General features: G+C 54.8%; 1 protein-coding gene across 1 annotated transcript in view; it reads left to right on the top strand.

The window, feature by feature from the left end:
* LOC143355374 (uncharacterized) overlaps positions 1-14,239 on the top strand; it is a 46,410-nt gene extending 32,171 nt beyond the window's left edge. Inside the window, exons 2-6 of the mRNA XM_076790129.1 lie at positions 1,768-1,980; positions 2,152-2,290; positions 8,171-8,297; positions 8,411-8,639; positions 9,685-14,239. Coding sequence (XP_076646244.1) covers positions 1,768-1,980; positions 2,152-2,290; positions 8,171-8,297; positions 8,411-8,639; positions 9,685-10,798 — 1,822 coding nt within the window. The 3' untranslated portion in view covers positions 10,799-14,239. The remainder of the gene's footprint in view (positions 1-1,767; positions 1,981-2,151; positions 2,291-8,170; positions 8,298-8,410; positions 8,640-9,684) is intronic.
* The last annotated feature ends 527 nt before the right edge of the window (positions 14,240-14,766 follow it).

The raw sequence follows: 14,766 nt of genomic DNA, 5'->3' as shown, positions 1-14,766 counted from the left end.
CAATTATCGCGATCCTCCGTTCCGTGGAAACGATTGGCTTTCCCTCGGGGTGCGCGAGTTCTCGTTACTCTTTCGACGAATCGAATCGATCCGAGCGTCCGCTGGAACTGCGACCTTCCTCTGGGCTTTCCAGCTGCCAACGGTTGGCCGGTCGAATTCGTTTCGTCGAAGAATGGCTCGTTAAGTTTGTCGACGGGAAGGGAGAGGGTTGCGGCTCGACGTGACGTGACGTGACGTGACGTCGCGTCGCGACGCTCGACATCGGTCGATCTCGTATCTCCCCTTTTGTCCAGCGCACACCGAGAAATCGCGGATAGGTCGCGTCGGCCGGAGCAAGAGTTGCAACCGTCTGTAATTAGAACGCAGATAACGAGAGCCCGTTCGATAGAGTCTGCCCACGGTCGTCGGCTCCTATCGGACATTTGCCAACCTACATACCTAGACGAGCCCCGCTCGGTGCTCGCTCGACGAAGACGCGACCCTCGTCGGCCGACCACGTTCGACTCTCCGCTGGTCAGACACGAGTAAGCCGTTCCGCGACGTCGCTCTGGCAACCAGTTTATCGGCTGAAAAGTGTCGACGCCGATACCCAGAACACGCCGCCGCCATAACCCGGCCGGGCTACAAAAATCTCTAAGCCGAGCGCGCACGCGAACGGTAACAAACTTTATCGCCGAAGGTATCGCGCGGCTTTTTGCGGCGAACCACGTCGGGGCAGGCCTCGCCGATCCAGGCTAATGCCATCGATAATTTCATCGATGATCTCACGGCTGCACGCTACCGTAAAACTTTCCCGCAGCCGCCGCGCCGCGCGCCGTTCGCGATCGTTCGCGATTTTACGTTCGCCGATATCATTAAAGCAACGCGAGCGATCATCGCACAGGGTGCAGACTGTGTCCGGCTCTCTCGTCTCGTTCCTCGGCCCGCTCCCTCGGGGACCCTGGTCCGAACAATACCCCTTAATGACGCTCCCAGCGACGGCCGTTCGTCGATCCCTCCGGACCATCTGTTCTTTGTAACCTAAAACTCGTTCCGAAAGAGCTCGCGTTTCGTGTACCGATCGAGCTCGGGGCTTTCCGATCGTTTACAACTAATTGTAACCGGGCCGGCCGACCGGGAGGCGGAGACATCGGCATCCGATCGGCGCGACGGGCGAGAAAAGAAAAGAAACGAAAAGAAAACGAAACGAGCATCCACGTGTTCGGAAAAAAGAGCTTCGTACGATAGACGCCGATGCTTTCACCGTTGTTCCTTGGGCTCTGGCTCGGGCTCGGTGCATTGGCCGCGGCCACGGCGCAACTTCGCTTTCTAGAGGCTGTTTAGATCGCGGGATTACCTCCGTGCCGCGCTCCGTATTGAGGATGGTCGCGATCCGAGCACAATGTGGATCACCGACTGTTTACGGAGTAGAAAATTATGGCGCGAGCGTGTCGGCACGACCGCGGGATTTCTAGGCGTTGGAACGTTCTTTGAAAATCGGGGAGAGACGCGCGTGTGCACGCGCCCGTGTCCGGTCGTTAATGGAAGAGCGAAAGTAAATCGTTTACGCGTACAATCTCCTCGCGGAGCGTTACTTCATTCGCGCCGTCGTTGCTCGTCACGGTCCCCCGAGAAAAATATGTATCTGGGTACTCGGTTAGCCGAGATCACGGAGATTGCGGAGATCGCGGTGATCGCCGCGCCATGCCATGCTCCTTTCTACCGTAATTCGTAATCTCGGTTTGCGCAACTGCGAAATGAACGACCTGTGCGCTTGTGTGTTTACAGAGGCAAGTACGCGACGGTCAGGAGATGTCGGGAGAGATCCAGCGGAAGACAATGGGCCGCCAAGTTCCTGAGGAAAAGGAGGCGAGCGCAGGAGCTCAGGGCGGAAGCGCTTCACGAGGTCGCGGTGCTGGATGCTGCGGCGAACTGTTCTCGGCTGGTGTCGCTCCATCAGGTCTTCGAAACCCACACGGAGATGGTGTTGGTTCTGGAACTGTAAGTAATCGGGGCTTCCCTTATCACAGCCGAAGAGATTTCTTATCTCTCGCGGTGAATTCTAACAAAGGTCTCTCGCGAGCAGCTTCGTCGTCGTTTTCTCCCTCGATTTTCTTAACCGGTTTTCAATTTTAACGTTAACCGCGTCGTCTCTCTTTTCTGTCCTCGAAGGGCCCCTGGCGGTGAGTTGCAAATGATCCTGGACAGAGACGAGGTACCGGATGAGCGACAAGTCTCCAGATTGTTGAGGCAGATTCTCGACGGGATAGCCTTTCTGCATTCCTTGAACGTGGCCCACCTGGACATCAAGGTAAGCCGGGAGGGAGAGAACCGCGCGACATATCCGTAGAAAATTTTCTGAGAAGCCGGCGACATTCCGTGTGCTCGACGAAACGTAGAAACGCGGTCGGTACTCGGTTCTTATCTCGCACTCGTGAAAAATAACAAAAGCGCTCGATAAGAGCTGGAAGATTGCCGTTCCTGCAAATAACGCTTATCTAGATTTTTCTCGAGAGTTGGAATACCTCGGGCAAGAATTGGCACGCGGGAACGTTGCCTCGATCGTTGCCTCGCCGCGAAGGCTAACGAACGCCCGAGTCCAGGCACGAGCCTAATCTCGAGGATTGTCTCGCGAGAGCGTTCGACGCGATGACGAGAGGTCCGAGGAGAGAAAGAAAACGGTTTTGGCAACGAAACTCTTCGACTCTTCGGTGCTGCCAGTTTCTCAGCGGCGACGGGACGTGTTCCGCGTCGCGGTCGGTGCGAACGACCTAAATTGTTATATAAAAGTATCCGTGTAATACGGTGATCTCTGCCAAAAACACGGGTCGAGCGCGAAATTTCCGCGCGGCGATGCGATCCGCATCGTTAACGTCCATTTTCGCACCTGTCGCGCCATATCGCATTCCCAGGCATAGCTTGCGCGGAGAGAAGGCGAGAAAGAAAGAGAGACGCATTAATTCGTGCGGCGTTACTCGGCGACGAGACCACATTGTTGCCTCGTAAATCGACTTTCTCGCGAATTCAAATATTTGTTAGAAAGCGACGTGGCGCGGCGCGGCGCGGCGCGGCACGCCGCTCTCCTCGGCAGCGAGGGAAAACGGGGACTTATTTTTCTGAGAGAAATAAAATCAGCCCGGGTCGAACCACTCAGCGCGGTGGAATCCCGACGAAACGGTCGCCGATAGGGTGTTTCTGTCTACTAAATTATTTTTGTACAAACCCCGAGGGAGTCTCGTCTCGTCTCGCCGCGAGACACCCGGTCGAAAATAGCCCGATGCCTCTTCTTCGTCCAACGATTCACCTCGGGGGTAATACGCGCGTCCCTGTCTCTCTATACGCAGACAGGTCAGGATAGTCGCTTCTCGACAACGACGGCAATCGAAACGAACCGCCCTCGAATTTGCATAATTACTTCTCGGAACGATAAATCTCGATTTTGCCAATAAGAGGGGGCTTAAATTGCGCCGAACATCGCGAGCAAGGGCTACGCGTCTTTCAGGCGGTATGCGATAGACGAACGAGCTTCGTACGCGCGTCACGAAGCTCGATGCACGCGCTCGCGATTGCCGTTCGACGAGACGAAAGATTTTTCTTATTTGGCGGTAACTTGACGGACGCGGTGAATTCGCAATTTGCGACTCGCGACGCGAGATACGCGCGGTTAACGTACACGCTGGAGAGCACGAGTACACGCGTGTACGTGTTTATCGATTATCAGAGTGATCGATATGGGTGAGCCAAGGCGAGCAAGTTGTATTAATAATACTCTCTCGGCGACACACGCGGCGGGTCGCGTATTTCAGCCTTCCTCTTTTTTTTTCTCTCTCGTTGCTCTTAACGCGGCTCGGATTATGATCGCGGTTATGCAACCCAATTACCCGCGTTTCGCAAATTGATAGTAATTTGTGGAGATGCGGGTTACCAGGTACACGCCGCCGAGCCGAGCCGAGCCGAGCCGAGAAGAGAAGAGGAGAGAGGAGAATGGCTGCGAGGCGTCGTTATTAAATTCGCTTCTACGAGCCGACGGATCGCGGTCAATTAAATTACCGCGGGGAAAACGCGCGTTTTCGACTCGGCTGCGAACGCAACGGCGTGATGAATTTGCGTTTCGCGCGTTCGGATACGTTCTTTGCGCCAGCGTTATCGCCTCTTCTGTTCCGATACCACCGACGATTAACCATCCGTCGGAATAATCGTGTTGTTTTCCAGTCGATAAGATAAGATAACCGCGATCGTTCTAGACGCGCGAAACGGTCCGATTAAACGGCAACCAGGTAACTAGGCTGTGGTCCCCGCACCCAGACGCCCAACCGCGCAAGCCGCTCGGCCTCGATCGTTTCTCAGTTTTCTCAGTCGATGAAACCGCTCGTGATTCGCGATTCGAGATCGCGAGAGCGTGGCCGAATGGAAACGAACGGCAGCGCGGCCGTTTCGAAAGGAAAACCCCGACGATGATTCGTTCCTTGGCCTTTCCGAGCCGATGCGCGTTCGCTTTTTCGAAATCTCGAGAGCGGAGACCATCGACACGACGCGACGCGGCCGGCGCTCCGGATTGTCCGAAAATATCCCCGTGCCACGAATTCACGCGACGCGACTGACCCGAATATAGATCCTCGCGGTTATGAATGGAAAAATGCACGCGAATTCTTTGGCCTGGTTCCAAGCGGGGCCCCGTTGGACGCCATCCACGAGGTTTCGGGCGCCGGTGCTCCAAAGCGCATCCGCGACCTCGCGCGCTCGATAATTATAGCTGCTAATTCCTTCGATTAAATGGACGGGAACCGATTGCGTAAAACGGATCGAGCAACGATTAGCCGGGGCTTCAATGCTATCCCACGGTCTCTCGATGTCCCCTCGCTGATCGTTTCGACGGTCGCCTCGCAGCGGTTCAAATTCGCACGCGGATCAAAGAAACCATAGACCACGGTGGAATCTTCTAGGGAACGGAGGCGATCGACCTCCGCACAGATAGGGGAGAGATTCATCAATGGACTCTCGAGCCAGCCTTGGCAGTTGGAGCATCGTGCTCGTACCGAGAATTCCATTTGAACGGTGGTGGTCAGTGGCTCGCGGCTTCCTCGATCGATGCGCGCTTCTGTTCGTTCGTTCATTAGGCGGTCTGACGCGACGCGCTCCACGGAATCGATTCATCGAGCCCGTTAATGGGATACTCGAAGCTGTCCGGATTCCGGAGCGCAGAGGCAGCGACACCGGCGAACGGCAGCTCCGGGAGTGTCTCGTTCTACCGCGGACCACGAGACGAGCCAAGGGAAAACGGAATCGATATTTCATACGCCGCACCGAGAGAAAAGCGACCACTGGCTCTCTCTCTTTCTCTCTCTCTCTCTCTTTGCCCCTGTTCCCCGCCATATCTCTCGTCGCGTCCAAAGTTAATACAGCACCGATAAAATTCATTCCAGAAATCGAATTGTCCGCGGGGACAAAAATAATCGCAGTTCCATGGAAAAACGATTCCACTCGAAGATAAATCGATCGAGGCACTCTTTTGCGTCGCGTGAATCCCTCTGTCGTCCATATTGGCCGGTCCCTCGCTCGTTCCCCCGAACTTTATTACATTCGTGCCGCGCACTCCGTCCACGTCCACGTTCACGTTCACGCTCACCAGCGCAGGATCTCGCGCGGTTGTCGTGCACGACGTACGATCGTGCGTACCAACACCGACGCGCGCCTCTGCTCGCCGTCGTACCCTAGGGTCGCTTCCCCCTTCGCTCAACCGCCGGAAGTTTCAATGAACGCGAGAGACGGATCCTCATAAATTCGTTGTCCGCTGGCTAAAAAGCGTTCTCTGGCTCGCAACTACTTGCTGCCATTTTCGCGCGGTCTTTTCCCTCGGCGAGCCTCGCGTTCCAACGCTCGGAATGGAATCGCCTGGATCGAAGTCGTACGGGGACGACGCGGACCGAGGAGGGTACAATTTATAATTATCGTCATCGACGCGTTTATCCGCATCGCCAGGAAATTGCTAGGAGTTTTTCGCTTCGTACCCCGTCACCCCGTCGCGCGTCGACCGACGCGGAGAGAGACTTACTCGCTCGCGGAGACGCGCCGCAGCGGCCTGTCGGACGCGCGCGGCATCGTGAGAATTAACCTCGAGCAACGTTCTTATTTCGAGACCGTCGAGCGACGGCTAGCACCGATTTAATGGCTTACGTCCTTCCTGCAGTTTTTGCGAGCGAGCGCTCCACGTTAAACGGCGACATCCGACAAACCGTGCCGCAGGAACAGGCTCACCCGTTACACTTTCCTAGCTCGCTCGAGAACCAGCGTTCTCAGCCACCGCGTCGATCGAGAGACGCTCGGTCTGACCGGAGCAGAACGATTCTCCCGGTCAGAGATTCCATCGATCGTTCACCCCGCTTGCTCCGCGGCTCCGTATCCTAAAACGCTCGATTACCTACGATTAGCTACGTCAAATATTTAGGTGTCCGACGGAAGCGAGGATACGAGCGGAGGCCCCGCGACATTATTCTATTCGCCAAGGTGAATCGCGCGCGCGTCGCAATAATTCTCTCCGCGTAATCGATCCTGACGCCCACATCGCGTCTTCTCGCTTCTCTTCTCTGCTCGTCCGTTCTCGTCGGGGATCGAGGAACGTCCGCGACACGACATTGACGCAGGAACTTCGTAACGACTAATTATGGAAATGTCTTTGTTCCTCGTTGAACGTCTTCCGGGACTCGTCTCAAGCTCTCGTTCTCAAGCGCGAAACGCGTACGAGCGACCGATCGTTCCCGTCTGTCTCGACTCGTAAAATATTGAAAGGAACGGGGGAGCGAAACGGAGGGCAGCACGAAGGGTGCAGAGAGTGTTTCGTTAGGACCCGTTGGACAAGGTCAAGCCAGCTGGGCGGCACAGGTTTCGAAAGCAGAAGCAGGCCACGAACAAAACGTCGTTCCTCGACCTCGACGCGTTTTAGAAGCGCCTTTGAATCGTATTATTCGACGGACATCGACCGTCTTACGGGCCAAGTCCGGTCACGTTCGACTCGTAACTCGGTAGATACAACGAAACGTAACGCGCGAGCCGAATCCACGAGCGGAACGAGCGAGCACGCGTTGCGAGTAGCCCGAGAGCTTCTTCTCCCCTCGTCGAACACCGTGCGCTCCTTTAGACCTGTTGTCGTTCCATCGAAATTTCAAAGCCAGAAAAACGAACGAACGCGCTCGGCATCGCGTCGATGTCTCGCGCGGATAACGTTGTAAACCAGTCGGTCCGGGTGGGAAAGCGTTTCCTTAAACGCGTCTGTCACGCCACGCGGCTCGCCGCGCCGACTCAAACGATGCTCGACGCTGAAAACGCCACGCCGCGCCGCCAAGCACGCGGAAAGAAAAAGAGGAAGACGAGTCGACTGGTTTGCGACCTCCTAGACGGTGCGGCGCAGCGTGCCGATCGGTTCGAGCAAGAACGACCGGCCAAATTGGAAAAATCGCGATCGCCCGAGCAGGCTTTATCGAACACGCGTTAGCCTTGCTCTACGACCGGTGCGCGCTTTCCAGCGCAGCGTCGCGATTAATTGTGCTGATTACCCGGCAAACGAACGAGGGAATCGCCATTTATTCGATGGTTCGAATTAAGTGCCACCGGCCGCGATCATCGGGACACGCTCAACGATCTCTAACCGCGCTCTATCGCAACAACGGTTACCTACGGAGAAAAAGACGGCTCGCAGCTCGAATCCGAAACCCGCCGCGGTCTCAATCGAACGTTACGATGAGTATCCTAACGCTAAGCGGACCGATAATCGGTGTCAACTTTCCGCCGAGTCCTCGCTCGTGCCCTATCCTCGCTAATTGGACCGACGATCGTACCCGCGCGTAGATTGCTCCGCGACCGGACGATTCGTGTAGCTGCGTTTCCCCATCGGGAGAGCGCAGACCTTTTTCAACGCTTCCGAGACGGCCGCGAATTATTTCTCGGCTCTGAGAATCGCTCGATGCGGGAAAAATGGTGGGTAGGTTTGCCCGCGGCGCGATTAATTGCACCGATTACGTGACGAACGCGTCTCGGAATTGTCGCATATTAAGCGCGTTTAATTAACTGGAATCTCGAGGCACGCAACGCTCGGCAAAAACCCTCGTGCGCGCATCGCGTCGTCTTCGCGGGAACAGCAGCGTCGATTCGATTGCTTGTTCTAATGAATCTTTTTTTTTTTTGTTGTTGTTTGCAGCCTCAGAATCTGGTCCTCACCGGTGATTTTCCCGAGTGCGACGTGAAGCTCTGCGACTTTGGTATTTCCCGGTACATCAGCCATGGCGCGGACATACGGGAAATATTGGGAACGCCAGATTATGTTGGTAAGCACGTTGCCTCGATACCGATGGCCACGGTCGAGAAAGTCTCGTCGATCGTTCGATCGGGTTTGCCGCGTTTCGCACCGTGTTGAATCACGCGTTACGGTCCGTTTCAGCTCCGGAGGTCCTAAACTACGAGCCGATCAGCCTTGCGACCGACATGTGGTCCGTCGGAGTGTTGTTGTACGTCCTGTTAACGGGATGCTCGCCGTTCGGTGGCGACACGAAGCAGGAAACGTTCTGCAACATCAGCCGATGTCGACTGGACTTTCCCGACGACCTGTTCGAGGACGTGTCGGAGGACGCGCGGGATCTGATGCGCAAGCTGATGGTCAAGGATCCAAAGTAAGCAATCCGATCGGTATTTTTCAGTTGCACGCTAGACTGGCAAAACCGGCGAGACAGGCGCGACAAGCGGGACAAACGGTCGTGTTCGAGCATCGTCATCGGAATGCGGCGATCCGACGTGGAACGACGAGTCCGTCGCATAACGCGACGGATTGCTTTCGTTCCTGGAAGCTAAATAACGCCAACGCGCGCGCGATCCAACCAACAATGTTCCCGCGAGATCCACGCGTCGCCCTGCGCCCATCCTATCTTCTTTCGATTCGAGGTAGCCGGCGAGCCGTAAACGTTCCCGGTAGGTCGCGGGGCACGCTTCCTCGAAGGTATTATTTTAACCAGTGCCGGAATTCTTAGTAGCGTCTGCTCTGATAACGCTCTAGCGAGCAAAGACCGTCGCGTCGCGTCGCGTCGCGTCGCTTGTCATCGTTGCGTTCGTCTTCGCGGTAACCGATTTGGCGAAGGGCACATGCCGTGGGAGCACCGTCTCGCGACCGTGTTCCGCGCCGTTCGATCGTCCTCGGGCCGAGGAACTCTCGAAACTCGTGATCGTCGAAACTTCCTGCATCGGTCGCGCGCATACGTGGAAGCGAAACGATCGACATTCCAGCGCGCGACGACTTTCTTCGAAACGGGAAGAGGGACGTCGTCGGCGCGCGGAACGAGTTCCGTTGAAAAACTCGTAGATTTCCTTATCGTCGACCAGTCGGACAGCTGGGAGGAAGTCCCCATCCGGAGTATATCCCATCGCACCCTTCCAACGCGACATACGACTTATCTTGTTGTCGCGGGCGCGGTTTATCGTCGCGAGTACCCACATCGTGCTCGTGCTCGTGCTCGTGCTCGTTCCCTTTTCGCTTTCCCGTTTCCTCCGGTTCTTCTGGATTCGCTGGTTGCCTTCGCCGTCGTTTCCTGTCCTTTCTCTTCTGCCCGGCCGCGTTGCGCAACCGCTCGTTACCGTTACCAAAGACAAGAGAGATCCGACGGACGGGGTCCGTGCCGGAAGTCGCAAGCAAACGACGTGTCTGATCGATCTTCTTTATTTCAGTGAACGCCTAACAGTCACCGAATGCCTGCAGCACTCGTGGTTCAGCGTGTTCGACGATCCCCAACCGCCTCTGTCCACGATCGATTGCCCGGCCTTGGAGCAGTCCACGATGGAAACGACGAAGACGACCGCGTCTCCTCAGGAAACGAAGTCCCCGGTAAAGTTCGGCGCCGGGACGACGACGGAACAGTCGACGACGATATCGTCGACGCCGAAGAGCGACACGGAGAAACACACGAAGAGGTCGTCGACCACGAACGTGTACCAACTATCGGAGAGTAAGTCGACGACGACGACGACAACCACAGCGACGACGACGACGACGACGACGTCGGCGCCGCGAGCAGTCTCCTCGCACACGGAGAACCTGTACACGAAATCGAAGCTGTCGACGAAGCCCATCCGATTCGGCCTGAGTCCCGACCGCAGGGACACCTTCAAAAGGAACATGGACTCGCTGGCGCAGAAATTTTCCGGCACCGAGATCGTGATAATCGAGCCGGCCCCCTCGATGCGTACGAGCGTCGCGAGCAACGCCACCACCGTGACCACGGTCACGCAGAGGAGAGCGACCGCGACGCACACAATGCCCGCCGGTGAGGTTTTCAAATGCACGCCCGTGTTCATTCTGGGCGAGGAGCAGCAGTGTAGCGACAGCGGCAGCGACACCGTCTCGGAAATATCGACGGATAGCTCGAGCGATCGGAGCAGCATCTACTCGGACGACTCGCTCGATTTTCTGCTGTTCGGCAAGGGCCAGAGTCGGGCCAGTTTCCCGTTCGCGGCGACGGAGGCATCGTCGGACAGATGGGAGCCTAGGCATCACCAGCAGCAGCAGCAACACGCGAAGGCGTGGCCGAGAGAGTGCAACGGCGTGGTCAGCAAGGCTCTCAGCCTCTTCACGTCCGAAACCTCGAACGCAAAGATCGCGAAGCTTTCGAACCAGGCCACGGTTCACGGTAAAACCGGGCTGGAGGCGCTTCGCGAAAGGGGCGGTAACCTAGTGGTGATCCGCGAGCCGGTTCGAGCCGGCAGGTACACCAGGTACAGCGAAGTTCAGTGCGAGTCTGTGCAGGCACGGATTCGCCGGTTCCAGGTCCACGGAGCCTCGTAGACGCGCGAACAACGGGACAAGCGACTCGTCCCGACATCGGTTTACTCGACAGGCCTCCTTGTACATATCACTCGACGGTGTACAGTGTATAGTCGGATGGTACGCGGCGTTACAACCAGTCGACGCGACCCGCGATACAACCTACGAAACGGACAGTACGCGGAGACCGTGCCAAAAAACGCGAAAGACGAAACCACGTTTCTCCGGAGAAAAGCTGTTCTTCCTACAGGAGTCTTTCCTTCCGTTTCGACTCGTTGTAATATCCATTGTGCCCGGTGGCAGCCGGGTAACGCTTGTAAATACGTGAAAACTGTGTGCGAACGTGCGTATACGTGGATGCGAGGATGGGTGGGTGGGTGGCGGGTACCGATCGTTCGTGTCGCGTGATTGTAAATATTCGGATAGTTGAGATTCTAAGCGAGCGACGAATAGCGACCGAGCGTAGACCGTGTTATTCGCGTGTGTCGACAGTTTCGACGGTTTTATCGTTGAACAGCGCGAAAAAGTCGATGATGGTTATCGTTCGGCTACACGATGCAATGTATATACGAGAGAGAGAGAGAGAGAGAGAGAGAGAGAGAGATCCGATTCGAGGTGGTTCAAACGACGGAGCGATAGAACACGATATAGAACGAGACGCGCATAGTTGGGCAGCTCGTTGTCCGCCATTACCGATAGACTGACCGGCCGTCCTTTCGAGGTGAATGAAAAAAATGGGAATGCGAGTTGCACGCTCGATGCCACCGAGTCGCTCGCGAAACGAAAGTCGGCATCGCGAAACATCGGTTCGGGTTCGATCTGCCTCGTCCGCCGCCGCCGTCGTCGGAATTTCAGGCAACCGATCGTTACGCAACCGGAAAATGTCAGGCATATGTCAGATTCTATTCAGAATTCCAGGGTACATCGTCGATCGTCGTTCGCTCGAGCTGGTGTAACATACGATCCTCGCGTACGACTCGGTGTCGACGAACCAATTCGCCGAACTAGCCATATACGAGTTGTAAACGTAAACGTAGACACGGTAACTGCTTGGAGGTTCGCGCGCGGCGGATCCCGCGGAGATCGAATTCCGATGACTTCGGTGCCTTTACAGTAAACCGTAGTGCCTAATTTCGTTTCTCTTTTTCTCGCGAGAGAGAACGAGCCTCGACGAACGAGCAGAGAATCCTCTCCGGTTCGCACAGTGCCTTAGCTTCGACACAGACACAGATACAGACACGGATATGGATACGGATACGGATACGGATACAGATCGCGCGCGCGTCGTTCGATCGGTCGAAATTGAGAGCCTAAACCGGCGTTAGGCGTCTCCAATTTTTCTCGTTGGTTCGATAGTATCTCCCGCGGGAGATCAATTAGAGATCGCGAGTCCTATCGGCGCTGGATAACGCGGTTACAAACGATCGAAACAACTATCGTTCGGATTCTTTGGAACCTCGTGTCGTCGCACATACAGAAATTCCCCTTTTTATCTTCGACCAACCAACCTTTCATCGAACAAATTTAGCCAATGAGAAATTTATCCGGAGACGAGTGTTTACTCGCGACTACGGAATCGTTGCAACTGCTCGCTCGTCGAACAACTTGTCGCGGTCTTTTTCACTCCGTGAATCAAACGCGTAGTATATAAATATATATACATATACATATATACATTATACAAGGAGAAAATGTGGGGGTGAGAGAGAGAGAGAGAGAGAGAGAGAGAGAGAACGAGAGAGAGAGAGAGAGAGAGAGAGAGAGAGAGAGAGAGAGAGAGCAAGAGACATTAGCTTTGCGAACGTCTGTGTCGCCAAAGCGATAGGGCGAACGCTTAACAAACATCTTGTGAAGTGCCAACTTCGGAGATCGAAGGGAGCGCTTCGTGAATGCTAGTCAATATACACGTTGCTCGCCGGCTACCTCGAAGCGAAAGAAGATAGGACGGGCGCAGGGCGACGCGTGGATCTCGCGGGAACATTGTTGGTTGGATCGCGCGCGCGTTGGCGTTATTTAGCTTCTAGGAACGAAAGCAATCCGTCGCGTTATGCGGCGGACTCGTCGTTCCGCGTCGGATCGCGGCATTCCGATGACGGTGCTCGAGACACGACCGTTTGTCCCGGTTGCCGCGCCTGTCTCGCCGGTCTAGCGTGCAACTGAAAAATACCGATCGGTTTGTTTACCTTGGATCCTTGACCATCAGCTTACGTATCAGATTCCGCGCGTCCTCCGATACGTCCTCGGACAGGTCGTCGGGAATGTCCAATCGACATTGTCTGATGTTGCGGAACGTTTCCTGCTTCGTGTCGCCACCGAACGGCGAGCATCCCCTTAACAGGACGTGCAGCTACACTCGGACGGGCTACATGTCGGTCGCCAGGCTGATCGGCTCGTAGTTTAAGACCTCCGAAGCTGAAACGTGCCGTAGCGCGTGATTCAACACGGTGCAAAACGCGGCAAACGCGATCGAACGGTCGTACGATCGACGAGACTTTCTCGACCGTGGCCATCGGTGTCGAGGCAGCGTGCTTACCAACATAATCTGGCGTTCCCAAGATCTCCCGTATGTCCGCGCCGTGGCTGATCTACCGCGAAATGCCAAAGTCGCAGTGCTTCGCGTCGCACTCGGGAAAATCGCCGGTGAGGACCAGAGATTCTGAGGCTGCGAGCAACGAATAAAAGATTCATTAGACAACGACGGACTCGAGTCCAGTTCTGATCGCAAAGGGTGTGCGCACAACGAGCGAATGAATCTACGGGAAACAGGGCGAACGAGCGAGTGCGTAGGGTCGCGAGAATTCATGAATGCCTTCGAGAATCAAAGGAACCTATAGAGACCTGTAATATATTGTAGTTTTGCTACTACGGTAGAGGAGGGCGTGTGTCCGAGCGAGTCGGTTCAGCGCACCCCGATTCGAGGCCAATTCGTTGTTATTTATTTTTCGTTCGATTATTCATTTGGATATCGTGTTGAACCGATATCCCCCGTTTACGTTCGCGTTACGATTATCGTGGCGTTTATTTCGTCCGTCGAGGCCTCGCAGGAGCGCGTACCGTATTTTAGACGCCTTTCTAGATCTTCTATCCATCTATACAGATGCGTCTATATCTTCTATCCATCGGTATACATATGTAGATACGTCTGTATCTTGTTTATACTCGTACACAACGCCTTGCTCTCCGACTTATTCAACTATCATCATTATTGTATCACAATGATTATTATTATTATTATGATTATTATTATTAGTATTGCTATCATTATTATCATAATTATTATTATTATTACTATTATTATTATTATCATCGCTATTACGTTATCGCTGTAATGTTATTAATACCGAGGTTATTTACGATCAGATGAATCGCGCATGTATGGCTACCAAAATCTTGTGTAAATACTTCTGTCATACTGTATTAATTTGAATAACGTGCGAAATAAATACCGCAAATCACAATCGACACTCTGGTTGGTCTCTCGATCGAAGCCGAGCGCGAAACGAGCGGTTCGTTACCAGCGCGGAATTCGCGCGCCGCTCGAATCCGAGTTTTCCCATACACGGGGAAACCACGTTTTCCAAGAACGTCGGTTTTCTTTTCATCCTATAAATAGACGGCAGTATTAATAGGCGGCCAGGTGAAGCGATGATTCACCGCCGAGATTTCCTGCCGAGACAAAAGCTCCAACGCTGCTAATCCCATTCGAATCCGATGCTCGCGCGATCCTCTCCGATTCCCAAGTCTCGATAAGTATACCAGCCGCTCGGTGGCCCAAAACGAGATTGCCCAAAACTGTTGACGCTGCTCGGTACTATTTCGAGTCGGGAACGTTGAATTTTGATCGGTCAAGGGTAACCGTGGCCATTGATCGACTCGCCGCGTCCGATTTCGCAAAAGTAGCGCGCTCAAAGATGGAATCGCGGCGGCCTGTAATTAGAGGTAACACGCCGCTTTTGTCGGCAGTCGTTTAATCTTCGCGAGACGGCTTT

Source organism: Halictus rubicundus, chromosome 1, assembly GCF_050948215.1.
Source record: "Halictus rubicundus isolate RS-2024b chromosome 1, iyHalRubi1_principal, whole genome shotgun sequence".
Classification (NCBI taxonomy): domain Eukaryota; kingdom Metazoa; phylum Arthropoda; class Insecta; order Hymenoptera; family Halictidae; genus Halictus; species Halictus rubicundus.
Note: the sequence above shows the minus strand (reverse complement) of the source record. Positions and strands in the feature narration are given on the sequence as shown.